The sequence below is a fragment of the Geotrypetes seraphini genome, chromosome 3 (assembly GCF_902459505.1).
Source record: "Geotrypetes seraphini chromosome 3, aGeoSer1.1, whole genome shotgun sequence".
NCBI classification, from domain to species: domain Eukaryota; kingdom Metazoa; phylum Chordata; class Amphibia; order Gymnophiona; family Dermophiidae; genus Geotrypetes; species Geotrypetes seraphini.
The window spans coordinates 131,179,660-131,204,176 of NC_047086.1; the positions used below are offsets into that span (position 1 = coordinate 131,179,660).

At 42.1% G+C, this 24,517-nt stretch overlaps 1 protein-coding gene across 2 annotated transcripts in view; it reads left to right on the top strand.

The window, feature by feature from the left end:
• LOC117357978 (L-gulonolactone oxidase-like) overlaps positions 1–24,517 on the top strand; it is a 186,530-nt gene that overhangs the window by 150,578 nt on the left and 11,435 nt on the right. For both annotated transcript variants that reach the window (XM_033939279.1, XM_033939281.1), the window contains exons 7-8: positions 7,751–7,858; positions 12,236–12,312. In XM_033939279.1, coding sequence (XP_033795170.1) covers positions 7,751–7,858; positions 12,236–12,312 — 185 coding nt within the window. The remainder of the gene's footprint in view (positions 1–7,750; positions 7,859–12,235; positions 12,313–24,517) is intronic.

Genomic DNA, 24,517 nt, shown 5'->3' on the forward strand with positions numbered 1-24,517 from the left:
AAGGAGTCAATATGATTGAGCGCTTGCCATGTACTCAGTAAAATTGGGGTGCGACAGGGTCATTGAATACAGGGGGGTGGGTGGAGGGAGTGTGTGTGGGGTCTTCACTTTGTCCCTGCAGTGGTTATCTGGTCACTTTCGATACCTTTTTGGCACTTATACCTGCTTTTACATCATCTAACTCACAATGTATAAGTTTCGCCTAGGAAGTCTCGTCAAACATTCGATTATCCCTACAGGACAACAAAGTCTAGATCGGTTAACATTCCACCCTAACCACTCCTCCAGAAATGCCCCTTTCAACTCTGGGCACAAAGCCGGATTCAGAGGCCTAAAAAGTCCCTGGATACATCCAAACAGCCATTTCGATTATCGGAACGACCAAGTGCTGACTTGGGTGGGTTTATAGACGTATTTAAGTTTTGATTATGAGCCCCATACTTTTTAGCACAGAAACAAACCTTCCTTTAAAGCCCTGAGACCCCTCCCCCATCTCTCACCTCCAGACTGCCAGGGAGATCCTGTGGGCTTTCATTATGTATGTCCATATTATATAAAATCGTAGCAAGATCAACTCGGATGTGTGAAAATTCAATAAAGCTCAAATGTACACTTTCACCAGAAAGATACAAGAAATGTCATATAAGTGAACAGTGCTGCTGTAGTTTAAATAAAAGGAGTATCAAAAAAATGGAGGAAAAGCCTCAGACTGGAATCCTCCCACCACCACAATGGTGGTCCAAGGTGGTTGGGCGATCACCTCACTGGCAAAAAACCTCCATTTACTCTCCCCAATATAAAAACTTTAAGCAGGGCTGTTTGTGCAAAGATGATAGAAGAAACTTTCAACTTATCTTCAATTGATCAGCACACCGACGGTGGCCAGCGTTTCACAAGTCTGCTGCCTCAGGGTGTAAAACGATCCGATCAAACTTTAAATGGGATGCTGAACCGCGTCTGCTGATCAGAGTAAATGGAGAGTAAATGGAGGTTTTTTGCCAGTGAGGTGATCGCCCAACCACCTTGGACCACCATTGTGGTGGTGGGAGGGTTCCAGTCTGAGGCTTTTCCTCCATTTTTTTGATACTCCTTTTATTTAAACTACAGCAGCACTGTTCACTTATATGACATTTCTTGTATCTTTCTGGTGAAAGTGTACATTTGAGCCATATTATATAAAATCAACATAAATTGCAGTTCCACCAACACTCCATCACAATCCGCCCTGAGTTTTCCCACTATGAAAGTATACACCAGCTTGTACCACCACACCTACTTCAGGCATAATCTAATTTTGTAAGAGGCCTTTTCCAAGTGTAAGTCAGCATTTTATGCACAGAAAAGTTTGATAAAATTACTGTATTAGTTGTTTTCCCTGTTGAACTCTGGACACTATGTTCTGAATAAAAGTCAGCTTTTTAGGAATGGAGAAAAATAATAGATTTAGAAGTAAGCATCAGATTTAATAGAAAGCACATATTTTCTGTCTTTCTCTTGTCCTTGTTGTTCAGTGAAGTAGCGATAACCCAGCTTTTGGGTACTGATTTCTTGAGGCTTCATTTTATATCAGAAGCTGAATTTCCTAATACTTTTTTTTTTCCAAGTTGCTGAATTTTTAAAATGCACAAAGCTACTGAATAGTACTTTACATACCTTTTAGCAGCAGGATACAGAAGATGAAAAATTATTCATGAGTGGAAGGTGTTTAAAGTAATATTTGAAATCGAAATTCCTCAGATGAATGAGTTAACATCTGATACTGTTTTATTTTGTTCTGAGTGGGGAAAAGAGATGAGGGAGAAGGGATGACAGAGTAGAGTAGACAGACTTTACAGAGAGAGAACCCGGGGCGATTAGCAAAGGGCCGCCACAAGAGGAAGGGGGGGACTCTGGGGGACTAGAGCAGGTCGTAAGATCAGGGACCAGTAAGAGGTAGAGGGGAAGAGCTGCGGGATTTTAACTAAGTGAACTCTCCCGGCGCAGCCATTTTCAATCGGAGCACCAGGGAGATCTGAACATCCGCCCTCCCCAGTTTTGGTAGGTTAGCAAGATCAATCGCAGATGGCAGATGAAGTGCTCAATAAAAGGGGGGGGGGAACCAAGACAAGCGGGGGAGGAGGAGCATTTGGTAGGTGAATAGGATTGTGCCGCTCTAAAGTGAGGACTCCTATTCCTCGATGGCTGAGAGATCCCTCTTAGAAGGAGGGACAAGCAGAGGTGGACCATCACTATCCCCAATTGCTTGAACGGTGATCGGGGGGGGGGGGGGGCAGCCAACGGGGCCCGGGACGCTGGGATGGCAGCTCGGGCCAAGTGGGAGTAGAGCATTCGCTTAAACGGAGTGCCTACTCGTTTGCAGTGGTGAACGGACCCCAACTTGGCCCCCGCTTGGTAGGATGGTGTGCCTCTACCCCAGAGGGTTGTTAGAAAGTTAGGATAAGTTGTTAATTGGCAGGTTATTGTTAGTGAACATTGTTATTCATAGTCAGAATGATTGTGTACGTTTGTTAATGATTTGGATTGTGTTGTAACCATGCTGCAGCCATAATAATAAAACTTCCTTAGCGGAATTTAGCCTTGGTGTCGGACTCTATTTATGGGTGGGATGGTTGGGGGGGGAAGAGGAGATATCAGGGACCCCAGTGAGGCCTCCCCATTCTTGAGAGGTAGAAGGGGGATGGATAGAAAATAATTTGTTATTGTGAATTGGCAAATGCTATAAAGACAGGAAACAGAGTACAACTAAATTAGAGCTGTACCGAACAGCTATTTTTACTATTCAGCCAAATATGAATAATGAAAATTATTATTCTGCTTTGTATTCTTATTTGAAGATTGTTTAGGCGAATGTTATTTTTTTTTTTGTATTGTAACATAGACTGTGTACGTGCTATGTGAACCGCTTAGGTTTAAGTGGTGTACAATTTTTTTAAATAAATAAAATATGAACAATGTGCATTGCACTTTAACTTAACAAATAATAGAAGTAATGTGAAATCAGACGTCAAGTGTTTATTTCTGTAGGATTTAGCACAGCAGAGCCCTGGATTATTCATACTTGATTTAAATCACTATTCAGCTGAATTCAAATACAGTAATGTATTCAGGGCTAAATTGAATCAAATACGAATATTCGGTATAGCCCTTAACTAAATGGTAAGTTTTCTCAATAGAGAGATGTAAATATTGGATTGTTGCAGTTTCTGGATCTTGCCACATCTGAGTAGGTGGAACTGACGTTCAGCCATCATGACTGAAATATTGGTTCCACTTATTCAGATATGGCAAAGACCCGGAAAGCTGCAACAATCATGATGCCAGCCGTGAAAGCCTAAGAGAACATAAATAGTTGAGTTGCCAATTTTTTTTTCTGTACACATCCCTATTGATTTCATCTGCCATTTAGATGTCCAGTTTCGCAAGATCCTTTACAATTTCACATAATCTATTTGCAATTTAACAGCTTTGAATAGAAATTGCAAAGGATCTTGCAAAACTGGACATCCAAGTAGCAGATAAATTTAATAGAAATGTAGACAAGAATGAAGTCGGTTCATGTCTAGACTCCGCCTACCCAAGTTTTGACATTGAGGATCATTTTTACTAAGCTGCATTAGGCATTAAAGTATGTTTAACACACCTTAAAATGGTGTACCGTGGGATGCACTCAGGCTTCCTGCTTCAAGTACCAAAATTGTACATGTTATCCACACACTATAAAAATGTAATTTTTTTTAGAATTGTCTAGGGGCATAAGCATAGAATGGGCATTTCTGCACTAAACAGTTATCACACCTATATTACTACACATTAACCTGGTTAATGCAGGAATAGTGCATGAGCCCTTAGAGGGAAATTCTATAAAAGATGCCTAAATAAATAGGTGCCTGTTAGGCACCTAACTTATCCCGTCTTTTATTAACGCATAGCGCGGGTTTTAGCGCTGACAGTGGCGGTAAATGTCCGATGCTCATAGAATTCCTAAAACCCGTGCTATGCGTTAGTAAAAGAGGGGGTTAATTAGTATATTGGCTTCAATTATGAGCTTTAATAAACTCATATTTGAAAAAAATATAAATTAACATAGTAACATAGTAGATGACAGCAGATAAAGACCCGAATGGTCCATCCAGTCTGCCCAACCTGATTCAATTTAAATTTTTCAATTTTTTTTCTTAGCTATTTCTGGGCATGAATCCAAAGCTCTACCCAGTATTGTGCATGGGTTCCAACTGCCGAAATCTCCGTTAAAACCTATTCCAGCCCATCTACATCCTCCCAGCCACTGAAGCCCTCCCCAGCCCATCCCCCACCAAAAGGCCATACACAGACACAGACCGTGCAAGTCTGCCCAGTACTGACGTTAGTTCAATATTTAATATTATTTTCTGATTTTAGATCCTCTGTGTTCATCCCACGCTTCTTTGAACTCAGTCACAGTTTTACTCTCCACCACCTCTCTCAGGAGCGCATTCCAGGCATCCACCAACTAGGGGGAGGGTTTGGGGGTTTATAACCCCACATTATACTGTAAACTTAACTTTTTCTCTATTTTTTAGGGAAAAAGTTAAGTTTTCAGTATAATGGGGGGGTTATACCCTCCACCCCCCACAACGCCAGTACTATCCCTATTAAGTAGAGTGGGAGGATTCCCCCCCACACCCCCCGTCGGAGCCCTTTAAAAGAAAGTTTTTCTTCGGCGTGATGAAGTCCTGCGCTGAATTGTCGGCGCTCGTTTGTCGGCGCGCGTCTGTCTCGTGCACTTAAGACCCGTCACCTTATAGGCGCTTAATAGGTACCTAAGTTTTAGTTAGACATGATTCTGTAATTACAATATCTATCCCTTACCACCTAAAAAGTACACACATTTAAATTTTTTTAAATGATCACTTGTTAATGACAATGTAGCATATGACCGTTAATACAAAAAATGGAAAAAGGTCATATTTGCTGCTGCAGTAAACAAAGTGTGCAAGCATATATTTGGGCCTTTTTGTTGCTGAAGTTTAATAAAAGGACCCTTTAGTTTGTTTCAAATGTCTTTTTTAATTAAAATATTTTAACATGAATTAGAACTTAGTAATGTGCATTAATTCATAGATAATTATGTGTTTACATTAATTTTTGCACTGTGTTTTAAGGTAATAAACTGAATGCACATTAACCACAGAAAGGCATTACCCTTACTGAGAAATGCAAATCCCAAAATTTAATGTGGAGAAGTGCAAAGTGATGTGCGTAGGGAAAAAATAAGTCAGACTATAGTAGGATAATGTTAGGTTCCACATTAGGAGTCAACCATCCAAGAAATATGTGGAAATCCTCAGCTTAGTGTGCAATAGTGAATTTAAAAAAACCCCACAAAAAAAACATACCTAAAACAAAGAAATAAAGAATAAACTACAGAATATCATAATGCCTTTTTTTTTTTTTTAAACATGGGTCATTCACAGTTCATCCCTCCCTATCAAAAAAACTAGATTCCATAGTAGCAGTTATGGAGCAAACAGGTTAACAAGATAGCATAACGTCAACATCAGAAAAGAGTTACCCTATGTTATTGCTCAACCAACCTTAACATTAGCAGTCATTATCACACCAGTCACCAGACTAGACGGTAACAACCTAGAACCCCCGCAATGATGCCAAGGGCTGTTTGAACCAAAATCTGCCACATTTAAAGACACAACAGTCAATCATTCTTAGACTGAAATTCTCAAGGGACATACCGTTCCAACAGCCACACAGTAACTAAAATCCTACCTCTTTCTCCACTTACTTTTGACATTCTCAGGGTGAGTAGAAGAGAAAAACACCTTTCCCTCTGATAAACTTTAAAAAAAAAATGATGCCAAATTTTGTCTTTCCATGTTGAGATTCCTAATTATCTCCCCATTTTATTAAGCCATGGTAGAGGTTTCTACCGCGTCCTAGAGTGCAGCAGTGTTGAAGCATTTAGCATTCCAGGCCGCGATAGAACCCTCTACTATGGCTTAGTAAAAGGGGGAGATAATTAGAAATCTCAGCATGGAAAGACCCAATTAATTTAACCAACATCATTGGCTCAGCAATCATAGATTAAAGAGGGCAATAGATTAAATAGATATCTCATATCAAGAATGAAAGTAACAAGTTTCACATCATGGTGTATCATTGACCTGAATTTGAGAGTAAGCCATCACTAGGGGAAAAATTATAATTGTAACCAGGAGGGCATAACTGATTTAAGATCCACACATTACTTTCAAGGATCCAGCATTCCATAATTCAAAAGGGCTGCAGTCCGGCCATCGGACCAACGGTTGGCTCGGAGGCCCGTTCAAGCTGGACTTCAGTTTTGACTGTTTTGATTTTATTTTCAATTCTTTTTAGTTTATGATATATTTTTTAATCTCACTTATTGTTTTACCACTTATTTTGTTTTATTTTATCATTCAAATTTCATTTAAATTTCCCCAGAATTCTATTGCTTCAACGATTCTCCCTCTGCATCTATTCTTATCTCCCCTCTTTTTTCAACCTTTCAAAGTCCTTTAGAATGATCATTGTAATCTTATTAGAATGTTTATTTTCTTATTTTTTTCTCATCTATTCTCTATTTTATTTCTTCATTACTCTACTAATTGTCATTTTTCCAGGTACTTTAGTTAGATTTTGAGCCTTCGGGACAGTAAGGGAATTTCTAAGTACCTATTTTACTTATAATTTTAATGCACCCTATTGTCTATTTTTCTGTAAACCGCTTAGAATCCTAACGGAGTTTAGCGGTATATAAGAAATAAATTACATTACATTACAAAAAAAAAAAAAAAATATCAGGGCACCTGTAATAAGCAGGTCATATATAATCTTATATTTAAATCAGACTGATCAAGCATTAATCAAATAAATATGGAGAGCTTCATGAACAGAGGTATTAAAGTGAGATTCTACAAATGATTATTACAATTAAAAGTTTCAAGGGGACAAGACAGTACCTAGCACGCTCTGCCACTCATCACAGGAATAAAATTCTTGGTATTTATAATATCCATCAAAGCTTGACACAGAAAATAAAAACAACCCACAAACCAAATTATGTACAAGTCAGCATGCCAAGGCACAGGGCAAGCCCCTTTGGCACACTGGGGGGCTGGTATCATCACACTGCATGGCTAGATGCAGGCGCACCTTTCCTGAAGCCAAAACAATCCAGGTAGCACAGTGGCACTGGTGCAGGATAAGACATAAACTCGCCAAAACATCTAATGCTCAGCTGATCTCTTGTTTAAAAAAATGCCAGAAAACTAATGTCATCTCAGTGGCGTAGTAAGGGGAGGGCGGCAGCCCGCCCCAGGTGCCATCTTGCTAAGGGCATGGCACTCCTCCTCCTCTCCGCCCCTTCCCACTGCTCCTCTCCTTTCTGTGCGCCCCTTGCCTTCCCCTGTACCTTTTTTTTACTTCCCTGTGTCAGCATCGGCACTCTGACATCACTTCCGGGAACCGCATCTAGGAAGTGACGTCAAAGGGCGAGCCGACACCAACGTGGACATGCTGCTCACGCTGGAGACGTTAAGAAAGGGACGGGGACATGCGCGCGGCAGAGGAAGGGCTCCACCGCCCCGGGCACCACTCACCCTTACTATGCCACTGTGCCATCGTATGTTCTCATTAAATTTGAATTTTGCCTGTGCTTTGTCTTAGCTAGTGCCTCACTTTTGCAAATCTGTATTGAACCTGTTTAATGTCTTGTTATCTCCTCTTTTCACAGGTTCTTGACAACCTTGATGAACACTTACAAGGTTCCGAATATTTCCGCTTCCTCTGGTTTCCTCATACTGAAAATGTGTGTGTCCTCTATCACGATCAAACTGACAAGGTATCATTTCCGCACCATCCAGTTGCAGAAAACCATACTGTAATTTGATCACCGAGTAACACAACCTTTCCGCAGAATCAGTGCCATTATTTGAAGGATTTATTAACACTAGAGCGAAGTCCCACATTAACGCCCTTGTTAACGTCGGTGGGATAACCCAGGTTCATAACATAACATTCGGCTTATATACCGGAGGACCGTGAAGTTCTATGCGGTTTACAAAAAATAAGATATACACAAGTTTTAATGCAGGTTAGTGTATAGTTATAGTTTTGTATCTTTATTGTGGATACGATCAAATAAGAACAAGTGTAAATCAACTAAGGGGCACTTTTAATAAAGTGCACTAATGAGTGCATAAATTTACGCGCAGCAACGGGGACCACGACAACCACCAATTGAGCCCGGGGAAAATGTTTGTGGATGGACACCCTCCCCACTCCGGTCCAGCAGTGCTCTGTCTTTCACAATTCAGCAAAACCCTCATCTTTCAGCACCCCGCCCCCACCCCCAAGCCAGCGGTGTAGCTTACCTTGCTTCATTGGCATTTAAAAAAAAAAAAAAAAGGGTGCAGAGCTACTTTAGCTCCATGCCACTGTTAACTCTGCCAGTCCCATTCCTCAGAAGCAGGAAGCGACATCAGGATGGCACTGGCACAACTATCTGTGGCACAAACTGACAGTCATTCTGTAACGTTATGCTGCTTTTTATCCCTGGGAAGCAGCTGTACTAGGAGAAGGGAGGGAGGAAAGTCACTGGGCAAGAGTGGGCCTTGTGTTCAGGGCCACTTTTACATAAACTGGGCATAGAGCAGCAGAGACAGTAACTGTTAGTATGCTGGCAAGAAAGTGTGCGTACTAATTTAACTGCATAGCATATTCTAAGGTAAGAAACAAACGGTGAATGGGTATGAACTGTGCATTTCAGTTAGTACATGGCCATTTAGAACATAAGAATTGCACAGCTGCTGGGTCAGACCAGTGGTCCAACATGCCTAGCAACCCGCTCCCACGGCGGCCCTTAGGTCAAAGATCGGAGCCCTGAGTCTAGCCTTACCTGCATACGTTCTGGTTCAGCAGGAACTTGTCTAACTTCGTCTTGAATCCCTGAAGGGTGTTTTCCCCTATAACAGGCTCTGGAAGAGCGTTCCAGTTTTCCACCACTCTCTGGGCAAAAAAGAACTTTCTTACGTTTGTACGGAATCTATCCCCTTATAACTTTAGACAGTGCTCTCTCATTCTCCCTACCTTGGAGAGGGTGAACAACCTGTCTTTATCTACCAAGTCTATTCCCTTCATTATCTTGAATGTTTCAATCATGTCCCCTCTTAATCTCTTCTTTTCAAGGGAGAAGAGGCCCAGTTTCTCTAATCTCTCACTGTACGACAACTCCTCCAGCCCCTTAACCATTTTAGTCGCTCTTCTCTGGACCCTTTCGAGTAGTACTGTGTCCTTCCTCAAGTATGGCGACCAGTGCTGGACGCAGTATTCCAGGTGGGGACGTACCATGGCCCAGTACAGCAACATGATAACCTTCTCTGATCTGTTCATGATCCCCTTCTTAATCATTCCTAGCATCCTGTTCGCCCTTTTCGCCGCCACCACACATTGTGCGGATGGCTTCATCGACTTGTCGACCAGTACTCCCAAGTCTCTTTCCTGGGGAGTCTCTCCAAGTACTGCACCAGACATCCTGTATTCGTATATAAGATTTTTGTTACCGACATGCATCACCTTACACTTATCCACGTTAAACCTCATTTGCCATGTTGCGGCCCATTTCTCAAGCGTGTTTGTCACGTTGCAGGTCTTTGTAATCCTTCTGCGTCTTCACTATTCTGAATAACTTCGTATCGTCTGCAAATTTAATCTCCTCGCTCGTCGTACCAATTTCCAGGTCGTTTATAAATATGTTGAAGAGCACCTTGCTGTCATCGGCACAGCTAGCTCAGCTGCATTTACCACTTCCCTAAGTAGGAGGCGGTAAGTACATCCACACAAACCATTTGTACAATTACCATGAAGTAAAGAGTTTGTCTAAGTAATAACTGTATGGAAGCATTCTGGGAACATACCCAAAAGTTACCGCACAGGTTCTGCACTTTTCACACTCTAATTTGTACGCTTTCAGGTGGTACACAGCCGAGTAAAATTCTGCTCTTTCCTTCATGAAGCCAATGATGGGGGGGGGGGATAAATACCCCTTATTCACTCAAAAACAAGCCCCACACGGACAAACGATACACACACCCAGCAACACTACAAGGCCTTACTTACAACCCACAACATTCACACTCCCCAAAGAGAAAGGGAAAAAGGAAAAAGAAAAGAAGTGGAGAAAAAAGGCCTCAGTTCAGCTTCATCTGGCCAAAAAAACTCCACTCCTACAAAAGCTGTTTATGTGTAAATGCTGAAAAATAGTCCAAGAAAACAAGGCAACTAAAGTAGCCTACCAGGTGGTATCAAACAGCACACCTAATACAGATGAAAGTCAGTGGGTGAATGTAACAAAAGGCAGTATAGTCCAGCTCATAACATTCACAGCAAAAGCAAGAAAAAAATAACTTAGCTGCTAATGGCCTCCAAATCCAGGCCAGGCAGTCCTGTATTAGGCGTGCTATTTGATACCACCTGGCAGGCTACTTTAGTTGCCTTGTTTTCTTGGACTATTTTTCAGCATTTACACATAAACAGCTTTTGTAGGAGTGGAGTTTTTTTGGCCAGATGAAGCGGAACTGAGGCCTTTTTTCTCCACTTCTTTTCTTTTTCCTTTTTCCCTTTCTCTTTGGGGAGTGTGAATGTTGTGGGTTGTAAGTAAGGCCTTGTAGTGTTGCTGGGTGTGTGTATCGTTTGTCCGTGTGGGGCTTGTTTTTGAGTGAATAAGGGGTATATTTGGGCCCTAATCCTTGAGTATTTATTTTTAGGGGAAAAAATACCCAATGTGATTGATTGATTCATTGATTGCTAAAATGTTGCATCAGAAAATCTGATACATTTTTTCCTTTCTTTTGATAAAAATATTTGGTCATTTCTGGGAATCTTAAAATATAAGCATACGTAACTGATTAGGGCTGGGATGTGACATTTTCATGATTTTAAGTCCTCTGTTGTATACAGATCAGTTAAACATAGCTAATGCTTTATTTAGTTTTTAGTAAAATTCTAAAAATGTTTCACATATGCAAGCCAAGAATTATGCTATCATTAGTGCTCATTTGGTTAATTAGTGCACCTCAAATAATTTATAGCTCCTTTTAGAAAACGGTGCTAGAGGTTTTTCATGTGGGCGGGCAAAGCAAATGCTCTGACACTCATAGAACTCCTTTGAGCGTTGAAGCATTTACCTTGACGGCCCACGTCAGGAGTTGTACGGTTGTGTGGCAATACAATGAATTTTAAGATGTTAAAGACACACATTTTTGAACAGGCTTGTTATTAATTGGGTTGAATTTTTAGAAATCTGATGAAGTCTGTAGTAAAGATATTGATAATGTAAAGTCTATATAACTGATTCAAAGGTGCTATTTGTGTATGTATGTTTTACTGTAAAGCGGTATCGAAATTTTTTAAATAAATAAATAAAACTCAGCTAGTATATGAAAAACAATTTAGTGAGAATTAACCTACATATGACCAATTAATTTGAATAAAATCTAATACATAACTCTCACTAAACCAAGGGGTCCTTTCTCTAAGGTGCACTAACGGATTTAGCAGGCGCTAACGATTAGCACCCTCTAAATGCTTTGTAGCCCATTATTTACCGGTGGGCTACATGGCACTTAGGCACCATTTATAGAATCAGGGCCTAATTTCTAGGCACAATTGAGCATGATTGTCAATTATCCACTAGACACTGTTTATATAATCGCACCTAGGCGTCCTTAGGTGCCGGTAAGCATTGAATCCTTAGGATCACTGCCATTTAAGCCAGGGCTTTCTTGGCCTAAATGAATGCACCTAAGCCAAATCATGCCCTAAATCTGCCCCTAACCACTCTTCGGTATAGATGCCAACCAGCTAATTAATTTTTTAAATGCCACTTTAAATTAAATGCGCCAATTAAGTAAATTAAGTTATCATCTAGATTGGCTAGGCACACCAATCTAAGTGTTGTTTATAGAATCTGGGCCTTAATGCACATTAATTTATTAGCATGAGCTAAATCCGTTTAATGCATCTTAGTAAAAGCACCCCAAGTGTGTAAAAACCAAGTGAAAAGCTTTAAAATCAAGAAACATTCTGAAAATTGCAAAAATAAATCACAATTTTTTTTAACCTCTGCCCTATTGACTAGGGTAAGCTGCAACAGCATATGACATTGTTTTTAATTATTGTTAGATTCTAACTATTATTGTATATATTTTCTACACTATAGCCACCTTCCTCCAATGCAAACTGGCTCTGGGACTACGCTATAGGATATTACTTGTTGGAGTTTCTGCTCTGGATCAGGTAAGGAGTATGAGCCATGTGTTCCTGTCAGCAATCTTTATAAAGCTGTTAGTCATTGTCAATAATTAGGGCTTCAGATTTTCAGGTTTGATGACTAAACATTGATGAAACACCCCAGTTTCAAGAAAAGTTGAATAGATGTTGGAGGCGTAGCCTAGTAGTTAGAGCAGCTACCTTAGAACCCTGAGCTTGTGAGTTTCCCCTTTACCTTTTGAAAATAAGTTTATGGAATACGCAATGGGAAAACACTATTTCCCCTTGCACTGTTTGGAAGCTAACAATGGCACCTGTACAAAAGAATAAACACTCCAGCCGATAACTCAGCCAGCGATGGTGAGTGTTTTTTAAATGCCAACCTTGGCTGGCTAAATTAGACTCCAATATTCAAAGTAGTACTGAAAGGCTACCACAGAGGTCATGGCAGACATTTTCTGGATGTAGCTTCAAGAGTCACGAGTGAGTGGGCCTCGCTTCTGCCTCCATCGACCCCACTGGACCACCAAGGAGCTACGAAAGGCCAAAGCAGGTGCCTACTTAGATTGCGAAGGGGTTGGAGGTTGGGGGAATGTTGGGGGGTTGCTCTGAAAGATGGCAAGCTGGGGGGAGGGGAGGGTGCCTGGAAGGAGGGGGCTGCTTTGGGGGAGGGGCAATTAAAACAAAAGTTACGTCGGTCTCAGTCAATATTCAGTGTGAAGATCCAAATAGCTACCCTGGACAAATTAGGACAGCATTTGAGCTACCTTAACTTGGCCGGGTTAGCTATGTGTGTCCTGGCACTGAATATTACCAGCACCGGCATAACTGCTGGCTCCTCCCCAATACTTCCTCATGTATCACACCTGACCTGCCCATTTTGGGGGGCTTGATCAGAGTGATCAAATGATATTCACCGATATTGCCTAGCTAAGTGTTGCTCAATGGTTGTGATTTAAGCAGGCCATGAGTGATTTAAGCAGGCCGGAGTGTCTCCTTAGCACTTAAATCACTTTGAAAATCACTGGACTGATTTCTTGCTACTTTCAACTACTAATTAAATGGAAGATAAACACCTGAAGGGGCAAGGGGTAGTTATTACCCCATGGGAAAATATCACACATTACTACTACAAAATTTGCCGAGTGAATCACTAACCTTTGGTACATTGAAGTTTTTGTTGCTACAGCTAGGAATATTGCACATTCCTGGTCACAGCAATGCAAAGATGTAGGTCTAAATTTGGGCCTGCTAGAGGTTAACAGGGTTAGTGATGTAAGAAAGAATTCTTCCATCACTGATTCTTCCAGCATGTACAGCAGACCCTCAATATTCATGGGGGTTAGGGGCAGAGCCTGCCCACTAATATTGAAAAATCACAGATAATTTTTAGGGCCGGCTCTGACCCAACCCCATCTCCCTCCTGTGTCCCGGACCTTACCCAGACCTTATCTGATAGTCTAGCGGCGACGAGGGTCAGGATCGATCGTCCTACACTCCTGCTCCATGCAGAGCTGTCATCAAAATGGCTGCCGTAAGTTCCCGTTGTAGGCTCGAGACTACAACGGGAACTCCAGGCAGCCATTTTGATGACAGCTCTGCAAGGCGCAGGAGCGTAGGATGATTGATCCTGCCCCGCGTCACCACTAGACCACCAGGTAAGGTCAGGGGAATGTCCGATACAAAGTTTTGTTTAAAAAAAAAATTGCAAATAACAAAATCCATGGGTACTGAAACCACAGATTCAGAGAGGTTACTGTACTTAGGATTTCCCTAATGCAATGTTCTTCAAAGCAGGTCACAAGGACCAAATGGCGGACCCTGGAGACCTCTGGAGTGATTTAATTTTTTCCTTTCAGAATTTTGGCTTTCCTTTCTATTTTATGAAAAATGTTTAATTTGATTGTAAACCACTGTGATCCATTTTGTTAACTAATCAGTACACAGTAAACCTTGTAATATGTATTTATAAACAAACAATAGTGGTAATGGATCATGAGTTAAGCACTACCCTTGTGTCTGGTTTTTTAATTTTCTTAAGACACTACAAGTTAAACGGCAGTTATAATAGATCCTGGCAGGATGGGAACCCCTTTTGTTATAAAACAAAGGCACCTACTGGCCAGGCTTGGGATGCACATGAATTAGCTTTCAAAGAGATGTGGCATGTGTTCCCTAGTTGAGGATATTTACAGTGGTAGTAGGACTTGAAAAAAAAGGGTAACAAATGCAGAAACTCCTGGCTAGCTCTGTATGAAGACTGATTATGGCACCTCAGTCCCAGTAAGGGCTAATTCTGATTGAACTGGAACCCCAAAAGGTTCAGAAAGAAGTTGCCTGGTAAATACATTTGTAATCTCAGATTACCACATTTCTAATAAATTTCTTCATACCATTGATACTGTTCAAATTTGATGTAATTAATTTTAAACTGTTGCAAGTCAATAAGGCCCTCTTATTAAGCCACGGTAGAGGTTTCTACTGTGGCCCAGGATGCTAAGGAGCAAATTCTATAAACGGCGTCCTGATTGTAGGCAGTGGTAGGCCACTTCCAGTGCATCCCTAAATGCTCTGGAAAGGAGGCTTAAGACTCCAGTTGGCCCAAGTGCCTAAGACTCCTCCTCTGGGAAAGGACTTGGGTACCTGGGCCAAACAGAGCCTTAGGTCCCTCCCCGGTGCACCTTTGTGAAGAGATGGAGGAAGTAGGTATCCCTCTAGCTGGCCAAACTACAGAAGGTATTATGGGGGTGTCGGGTTGGAGTGCCGGGGTGGGGGGTTTGGGTCTGCGAGGGTGCCGGGATAGGAGGTTTAGGTCTGGGGATGGCATCATGTTTTTCTTGGGGGAGGGAGGGTTGCTGGCATGAAGGAGTGGGCATCCCTCCTGCCTATCACGGATGGGGGGACTTCAAGGGGGGGTAGCGGCGGGAGGGTTTGGGCATCCCTCCTTCCGGCCAAGTTCATGGGGGGGTCAGGGGTTCCCTGCCACTGCCGCTCTGCTTATCACGGCAGGGGGATTCCCTTGCTGTGATCAGCTGATGGGAAGTGGTCAGGTGTGATTCTCTAACTGGTGCCTGTGACATGAGTGCCAGTTAGAGAATTGAACTGGTTAGGTGGCGTTGGGTGCCTGTCTCTTAGAGCAGACGCGATTCTGTATAGGATGCCGATGTGCGATTCTCAGCCACTTCTTAGGCGGCTGCAGAAATCAGCGTCCTATACAGAATTTCCCCCTAAATACTCCAATGCTCATAGGATTTCTGTGAGCTCTGGAACATCATTGGAGCATTTAGTGCTCTAGGCCGTGGTAGAAACCTCTACCACAGCTTAGTAAAAGGGGGGATAAGAATTTTAGGTAAGGGAAATCTGATGAGCCACATATAGCATTTTTTAGGGTTATACATTCATTTGGCAGGGCATATCATTTAATATCATTTTTAATTGTGCACACTAGTGCTCGTTTGGTGCTTATGAGTCTAGCATATTACAATGCCACTGGCTTTAATCCATCAGTATGTGTCTGATACAACACTGCTCCCAAACCTTCCAGACAAGCATCTGTAGGCAATTCATAGAGCTTGCAAGCACAGGAGCATTACACAGTCTATGATGCCCCAAAATGCTTTCTCACACTCAGAAGTCCATTGGGCACCAAAATATTCAGACACTTTATAATACTTCCCTTTGTCACTTGTTTTCTGATTTGTGGGTAGATACCCATGTATCAGTCCTAACAAAGGTTCACAATCTTTGAATAATCTCTCACAAACCTCCTATATTATCCACAACTCCCCCCCCCCAAAAAAAAAAAAAAAAAAAAAGACCGCAGCTCTTTCAAATTTGTTGGCCATGGACAAGTCATAAGAGCAACTATCTTATCCGGGTCAGTAGCCACTCCCCTTTGTGACACGTGTTACTCTTGACTGGTTAAATAGCATTTAGCCTGTTAGCCACTAATATTCATCTTCTGGTTTACTGGTTGTTGACTGTTGTGTTATTAACATACCTTTCCTTATGCGACTTGTGTCGTCTTGGTTAATTGTTCGATTTTGTTTTTTTCTTAGAATGAATGTTTTTATATTGGCTTGATACATTAACAGAAAACAAAACTTCTTTAGCTAAAATCTAATGAGAATTCTATTCCTAAAGATTTCTGTCTTTCAAACAGATGGTATAACATTGAAAGTGGATAATGTTTCCAAGATACGTGACATATATTTGGACATCTCCTTATTTCTGAAACCTCAGATTAATGCTGTAGTTAAGACCCTCTTTTTGTAAACTATGTCAACTTAGAAACATGGAGGGGCATAATCTAAGACATCTAAGTCCTTTTTGGGCCTAATGCGCTAGTCGCAGTTGGTATCGCCTAAAGTCTAATCTAATCTTCCATTTGTGAGTCGCACATACCTATACAGGCTCAAGGCGACAGATCAAAGGGCTAGATTCACTAAGCAAACCGATCATGTACCGATCGGTTTGCAAGCTCTTTGCGACCAAATTTCCCTCCAACCCCATTCACTAACGCCCAATCCTCCCATACAAATTAGTAAAACCCCATGCAAAATAGCCAAGCGATTGATTCACTAACAATTGTTTGGCTATTGTGAATCGGGTTTTACTATTGGTAAACCTGACTGCTGCAGACCTGTCGGTAACTGAGTTACCAACAGGTCTGCAGGTTTTTTGACAGGCCTGCCTGTCTTTTTTATTATTTTTTTTTCCATGGCACAGATATTTTGCATGTGTTAAACACTCAAAATATCTGCCCCATTAAAAAAAATGAATAAAAGATAGGCAGGCCTGTCAAAAAAATGTGCCCCACACACACAAACCTGCTCCCCCTCCCTGGAAGAAAAAAGCAGGAGATATGCCAACTCCCTCCTGCCATCAGCTTTAAAAAAAAAAAAATGCTGCATGCAGCACGGCACTCAACCCCCTCCCCAGTCGACAGACATGGCACTTGCCCTCCCCCCCACTGGCACAGCCCACCCCCGGCACCAAAAAGTTGGGAGCAGGAGGGGTGCTCAGTCCCTCCTGCTCCGTAGGCCTCTCCCGACCGGCCCACCTCTGGTTGGGCTGGCCTGCCTGCACCTGCCCCCATCCCTCCCCGTACCTTTAAAATACTTGGGAGCAGGAGGGGTGCCCGGACCCTCCTGCTCCTTAGGCCTCCCTCCGTGATAGCACCATCTTCGGGAGCAGGAGGAAACGCAAAGCCCTCCTGTTCCTGCTGCTCTCCGGGGTCACTACGAAATATGGGCCTTAGAGCACATCCTGGTGCATTATGTGATGCACGGGGAGGGGCCTAAGGCCCTGATTGGCTGAGGCACCTTGGGCTCCTCCCTTAGGAGGGGCCTGGGGCACCTCAGCCAATCAGGGACTTCCTTAGGGAGGAGTCTAAGAAAGTCCCTGATTGGCCATAGACTCCTCCCTAAGGAAGTCCCTGATTGGCTGAGGTGCCCCAGTCCCCTCCCAAGGGAGGAGCTCGAGGCGCCTCAGCCAATCAGGGCCTTAGACCCTTCCCCGTGAATCACATGATGTACCAGTGCATGGCCTAGCGCCCATTTGCATGCAGATGGTTGGCGAATCGGTCAGCCTGTCTCCAATCGCAAACGGATCGGAGGGTTAGTGAATCTAGTCCAAAGAGAAGGGAAAGTAGAGGGGAAATGGGGTAAGGAGAAGCTAGAGGAGTTAACTTAGAATTAGGGGGAGCTATACAGAAACTAAGACAGTCCATTCTCGAAAAATATGTCCAAAATATATATATTTTTGAGAATCTTCTATTTGTACGTCTATGCATTTGATTGTCCAGACTGCCAAGTCATCCAACTTTAAACTGCATTTTCGTCCAAAAAATCGTCCAAGTCACAAACGCCAAGAACAAGACCTTTTGGATGTGAGAGGGGCCAGCAAAGTGATAGACTAGCCACCCAGACATGGCAACAAAGTAGTGAGACACCATACAGGGCACTGCTGTGAACTTCACAAAAAGGGTGCCACATAAACATTTCACCACAACTCCTTTGCAGGTAATTGTGAGTCGCCCCCCCCAAACCCTCTATACACACCTGTCTACAACCCCAATAGCCCTTATGGATGCAAGTGCCACCTATATGGCAGTACAGTAGGGTTGGGATTTTTTTGGGGTGGGCTCAGTTTCCACCATGAACGCCATGGTTAGAGAGGCTTATGTGCCTGGGTCCTCCTCTCTATGGTTCGCTAAACCACCCCCAGGCTATTTAATCCACCTCTGTGCAGCTCTACTAGCATTTGCTATGCCAAGTGCTGATGTTCCAGAGGCAGTTGTGTATGTTTTTATTCCGATCTGTATGGTTTTATTCTGATTTTTGTGGCAGTGCAACAGGATCAGTGAACACAGGAGGAGTGTGTGGGGGTCTTTACCTCATCTCTGCAGTGGTTATTTGGTCACTTTTGATAACTTTTGGGCACTTATACCTGATTTTAGATCACCTAACTCACAACATATAAGTTCCAACCAGAATTCTTGTCAAACTATCGATTATCGCTACAGAGTGACTAAGTTTAGGTTAGCCCACATGCTGCTTACCTCCCGCCCTAACCACTCCTCCATAACTGTCCCTTTTCACTCTGGGTGCACAGCGGAATTCAGAGGCCTACAATGGCTCTAGATACATCTAAAACCTCATTTTAATTATCGGCACTTGGACAACCTATCTTTTAGGTTGTCCAAATGCTGACTTGGGTGGGTTTTTAGACATATTTTCATTTCGATTATGAGCCCTATAAAGTTCCATTTTTATTGAAAAAAATTTTCTGTCTTGGTTCAGTCAATGATTCTGTACTGCTTGAATTATTGCAATTGTCTCTTGTCTTTTATCATTTCATTTCATCTCTAGGCTACATGTGTTAAAGAATACAGCAGCTAAGATGTATTTGGGGAAAAAGTTTGACTATTCTACTCCATTTGGTTAGGCTACACAGGTTGTCCACAAATGTTCGTATTTCTTTTAAGTTGACTTGTTGGATTTCTAAAATGTATAAAGGGTATATGTGCAGAATATTTGATCAGCTCATTCTCCTTTCCTCTGTCTCCTACTTCATCTCGAGGTAGAGATAAAATTTGAAGACTCATCTTTATTTAATGTTTTTCTTTTTATCTTTTCTTATCCACCTTGAATCTAAACTTTGAGAACTGGAAAACTATAAACATTTCATATATTTTTGTGTGAAAGGCGATATATCAAATTTTAATGAAATAAATACATTTTACTGCAAATAGAAATGATTGATTTCTTCGGGGATTGTGGTATATAACAAATTTTTAAATAAATAATGAAGACATAAAGGACATATAAATCATTAACACTACAACTTTGGTCAACCCTTAAAATGCCTTGGATCAAATTTAAACTGTTTGCATGGCTGATATATGATTGTGTGTCTTGTTTCATCCATACAGAGAAAGATTGAATCAGCCGCTCAATTGGATGTGCAAATAGTTTGACCTGACCTCTGTAAATTTATTTCCATGCTTGAACAATTCATTTAACCTTTGGATGGCTGGTTTAGAATGGATCATTCCAATGTAGCCTGTATTTTAAAGACAGTTCGGGCCAGATTCTAGTGACGGTGCTGTAACTTAGGTGGCGGTGGGCACCCAACATAATTGTTTTAATTGGTGTTAATTGTTACGGTAATTGACCACATCCTTTAAAACCAATTAAAAAGTCATTTTTAAAAATGTAGACACCCACAGGTACCTCCAAAATGGGGCACAGTAATTGCTTCCATAAAGGTGCCTAATGATGCCTATGGTTAATGTAGGTGTGGTTTATGCCATAAATGACCTTAGGTACCACTAGGCGTCTCTGTAGACACGATTCTCATCAAACATAGGCACCGATAATGTAAACCTGGAAAACCCTGGCCTACATTACCGGTGCCTATGATAGATTTAAGCCACAATTCTCTTAAAAGTGCCTACACATGCTGGCACCGATTTTGGTGGCACTGGCCGATGTAGACGTTATTACTAGAATCAGGCCCTTCATCTTCAGGTATATTCTATTTTATGTAAACAATCAGAACTCTTATCAAAAACAAGGAAATATTTTTAGACTCTTAGGGGAGTAATTCTCTAAAGAAGATGCTTATATTTAGACACCAATATACATGCATACCATTAGAATATTTTTGCATGCAAGGAGATGCGTTTTTTTATGTTCCCATAGAGAGGATTGATCGGCAGCTTTTACACTCTGAGGCAGCATTAATTGTGAAAGGCTGGCCACCGCTGGTGTGCTGATCCTTCATACAAGATAAGTAGTTTGTGTTTCTATCTTGCTTTTCTATATATTGCACCGCACAGAGCTTTTTCAGAAACTAAGGAGGTTTTTTTATGCCACCTTCCTTACCTCTAGCCATATCTCTGGTTGGCTAGGGTAGGGTTCTGAGGCTTTATCTTCCTCATGAATTTTTGAATAAATCTGTGCTTACAATAATTCACAATCAAATCAATGTAAGTGTCTACCTGGCACATTTTAAGGTGGATGAGTTTTTGCACTGTACCATTAGAATATTAACATACTAGTATTTTAGCCCGTTACAGTAGCGGGTGCTAGAAGTCTGTCCGGCTCCCTTAGTCCCTTGCCCCCCAGCTCCTTCCCTTCCCACGGTCCAGACTCCAAACCTGTCTGCAGCACTCTACACACGCTGCTTCGTGGTCTTCTATTGTCCTGATTTACTCTGGCACGTCCCTGATGACATCATCAGAAACGCGGCAAAGCAAATCAGGGCAGTAGAAGGCCCCGAAGCAGCGTGTGTAGAGTGCTGCAGACAGGTTTGGAGTCTGGACCGCGGGAAGGGAAGGGGGAGCTGGTCAGACATCGGGAAGGGATGGGAGGGTCAGACCGCGAAAAACTTACTGTTTTTTTGCCGCGAGAGAGCAGGGAGTCCAGCGCTGGCAGCCAGTCCTGCCTTGAGTGTAGTTAGGTGCTGTAAGGCTGGGGACTCGCACATGCGCACTCCTGCCACCACAGACTTACATCTCACGGATCAGGGAAAATGGAATACGCAGGTAGGCGTGCGCATGCGCGGCTAGGGTTTTATTATATAGGATGTGTGCATATAGACTAAATATGCACTTTCATGCTGTTCTGTAAAAGTGTGTATCTTCTATAGTGTGTAGTTCGAGGGTAGGCATACATGTGGGTAGAGTCTAGACAGGGTGGGGATAGGACGCAAAGTTGCACATGTAACTTATAAATTACAATAAGTTATGCACATATATGCAGGACATATGCATCCTCAAGCTTAAGTTATATACACATATCTCACCTGTTAAACTAGTTTTCTATAAAGGAAAATAAGTGTTCAGTTATACCATCACCCTCTAGAAGAAAAAAGTTACTAACATTTGGAAAGGAAATAATGTACATTGTTTGCTAAATAATACACATAAACTGTCTAATTTTATAATCTTGCAGAGGGAAGGCCCCGGCGGGGAAGGCAGCAAAGCAGCCTGTTCAGTGCTGCCGCCGCCGCTGTTTGGAACGGAGGAATGCGGTGGGAGGGTCAGCAGGGTTCTGCTGTGCAGGATAGGAAGGAGGGATGGAATGATGTTGCGCAAGGGGATCTCTTGCGGCCCGGCTGTCAGACCCTATTGGGCCATGGACCGGGGGTTGGGGACCCCTGTTATCGAGGAGGAAGCGGCAGGTTTTAGCGATATGTTGGGCGGTAAAGGAAAGAGAGGAGTCAAAGATGACCCTGAAATTATGAGCAGACAAAACAGGAATGATGAGAATGTTGTCCACAGAAACAGAAAATGAGGGAAGCGGAGAGTTAGGTTTAGGCGGGAAGATGAGCAACTCTGTTTTAGCCATATTCAATTTTAGAGGGCGGTGAGCAACAATAGGTGGACAGGCAGGCTGAGACTCATGGTGGCCAATACAGGTCACTAGTACCTGGCCAAAACCCAAGGAGTAGCAATATTCTTTCCTACTTATCCAGGGCAAGCAGTGGCTTCCCCCATGTCTTTCTCAATAACAGACTATGGACTTTTCCTCCAGGAGCTTGTTCAAACCTTTCTTAAAACCAGCTCTTATCTGCTCTTACCACAACCTCTGGCAATGCTTCCAGAACTTAACTATTCTCTGAGTGAAAATTTTTTTTCCTCCTATTGGTTTTAAAAGTATTTCCCTGTAACTTCATCGAGTGTCTCCTACTCTTTGTGATTTTTGACAGAGTGAAAAATCGATCCACTTCTACCCGTTCTACTTCACTCAAGATTTTGTAGACTTCAATCATATCTCCCCTCAGCCATCTCTTTTGCATGCTGAAGAGCCTAACCGTTTTAGTCTTTCCTCATATGAGAGGAGTTCCATCCCTTTTATCATCTTGGCCGCTCTTCTTTGAACCTTTTCTAGCGCCACTATAAGAAGACCAGAATAGAACGCAATACTCTAGATGAGGTTGCACCATGGAGCAATACAGGGGCATTATAACATTCTAAGTTTTGTTAACCATCCCTTTTTAAATAATTCCTAGCATTCTGTTTGCTTTTTTGGCCGCCGCCGCACATTGAGCAGAAGGTTTCATTGTATTGTCTACGATGACACCCAGATCCTTTTCTTGGGCGCTAATCCCCAAGGTAACTGTGATTCAAGTTATTCTTCCCAATGTGCATCACTTTGCATTTGTCCACATTAAATTTCATCTACTATTTGGACGCCCAGTCTTCCAATTTCCCAAGGTCCACCTGCAATTTTTCACAATCCGCATGTGTTGCAACAACTTTGAACAGTTTAGTGTCATCTGAAAATTTAATCACCTCACTTGTCGTTTCAAGTTCCAGATCATTTATAAATAAGTTAAATAGCACCAGTCCCAGTACAGACCCCTGCGACACTCCACTATTTACTCTCTTCCATTGAGAAAAATGACCATTTAACCCTACCCTCTGTTTTCTATCCAATAGCCAATTCCTATCCACAATACAATTAGGTCATAGTTTCAGCAATATAGTTATTAGTACAAATAGGTCATTGTTGGTTCTTGTTTTGTCCCAGTAGTTGTCACAGTTTAGGAATGTGCTTTTACAATTACTGTTTCAGTTACTTCAGGTTTGGCTCCCTGTCTTGGTACAGAAATGCTTTTAGTTTTCTGAACCTTAGGTAATGGTCACATGATCGTAGTGTAAATGGTAGCTGGCTCCACATCTTGCTAATTGATATTGAATGGATAGGGTAATTTGCCTGGTAGACTTTATACTGTTATCATTTTCAATAAAAACACAGTGTTAAAAGGAATCAAAAACTCTGGTGTGTTAAGAAAAAATTTATCACACACAGTTGGTTTCTCATTGTTATTTCCACAGTCTTTAGAAAACCTAGTACTTTATTTCATTATATTTCATATACTTTGCTGTCCTCTGGTGGCTATTTTTTATACTTTTCCTCCTCCCAGTTTTTCCATTTTTATTTTCTCTGTGTATTCTGCTGCTTCTAGTCTTCTTCTTTATTCTTTCCAACCCAATGGAATTATACAAAAGGAGTCTGTCTGAGAACAACATAATTCCCTGAAAACTTCAATGGAATGGGATGAGACTTGGGGGTCCTTTTACAAAGCCACGCTAGCGGTTTTATCGCACGCAGTGGATTAGTGCTTGCTATAGCACAAAATCTACCGCCTGCTCAAAAGGAGGCGGTAGCAGCTAGTGCGTGCAGCAATTTAGCACGCGATATTCCGTGCGTTAAGGCCCTAACGCAGCTTTGTAAAAGCATCCCTTGGTTTATGGGCAAAAACCAGTCAAAATGGGCCAAATTAGACCAGGGGTTTCGGAGAAATTACCTCCCCCCACATCCAAAAAAATAAAATGCATCCAGAGGTATTTCTAAGGAAAAAGAAGTTCCAGCTTTTGAAACATAGGGCCTGTTTTACAAAGCCGTGCTACCGGCTGCTGCGCGGTAACCGCCCCGAAGCCCGTAGAGATTTAAAGGGCTTTGGGGCTGTTGCTATGCGGCAGCCACTAATGCGGCTTTGTAAAACAGGCTGATAGAAACTTAAGAAAGAGTGAATAGAACAATAGTTACAGACAATTTAAACAGTGGAATTCCAAGGCCCCAAATTGCCTGTATCCCAAAACTAACCCCCTCCCACAGGAGGAAAAGAGCAGTAGCAATGCCCATTCACTCCTACCCATCACTGGCTGCTTATAAAAATGGCTGCCACAACCTCTAGTGGCAGCACTGCTTCACTT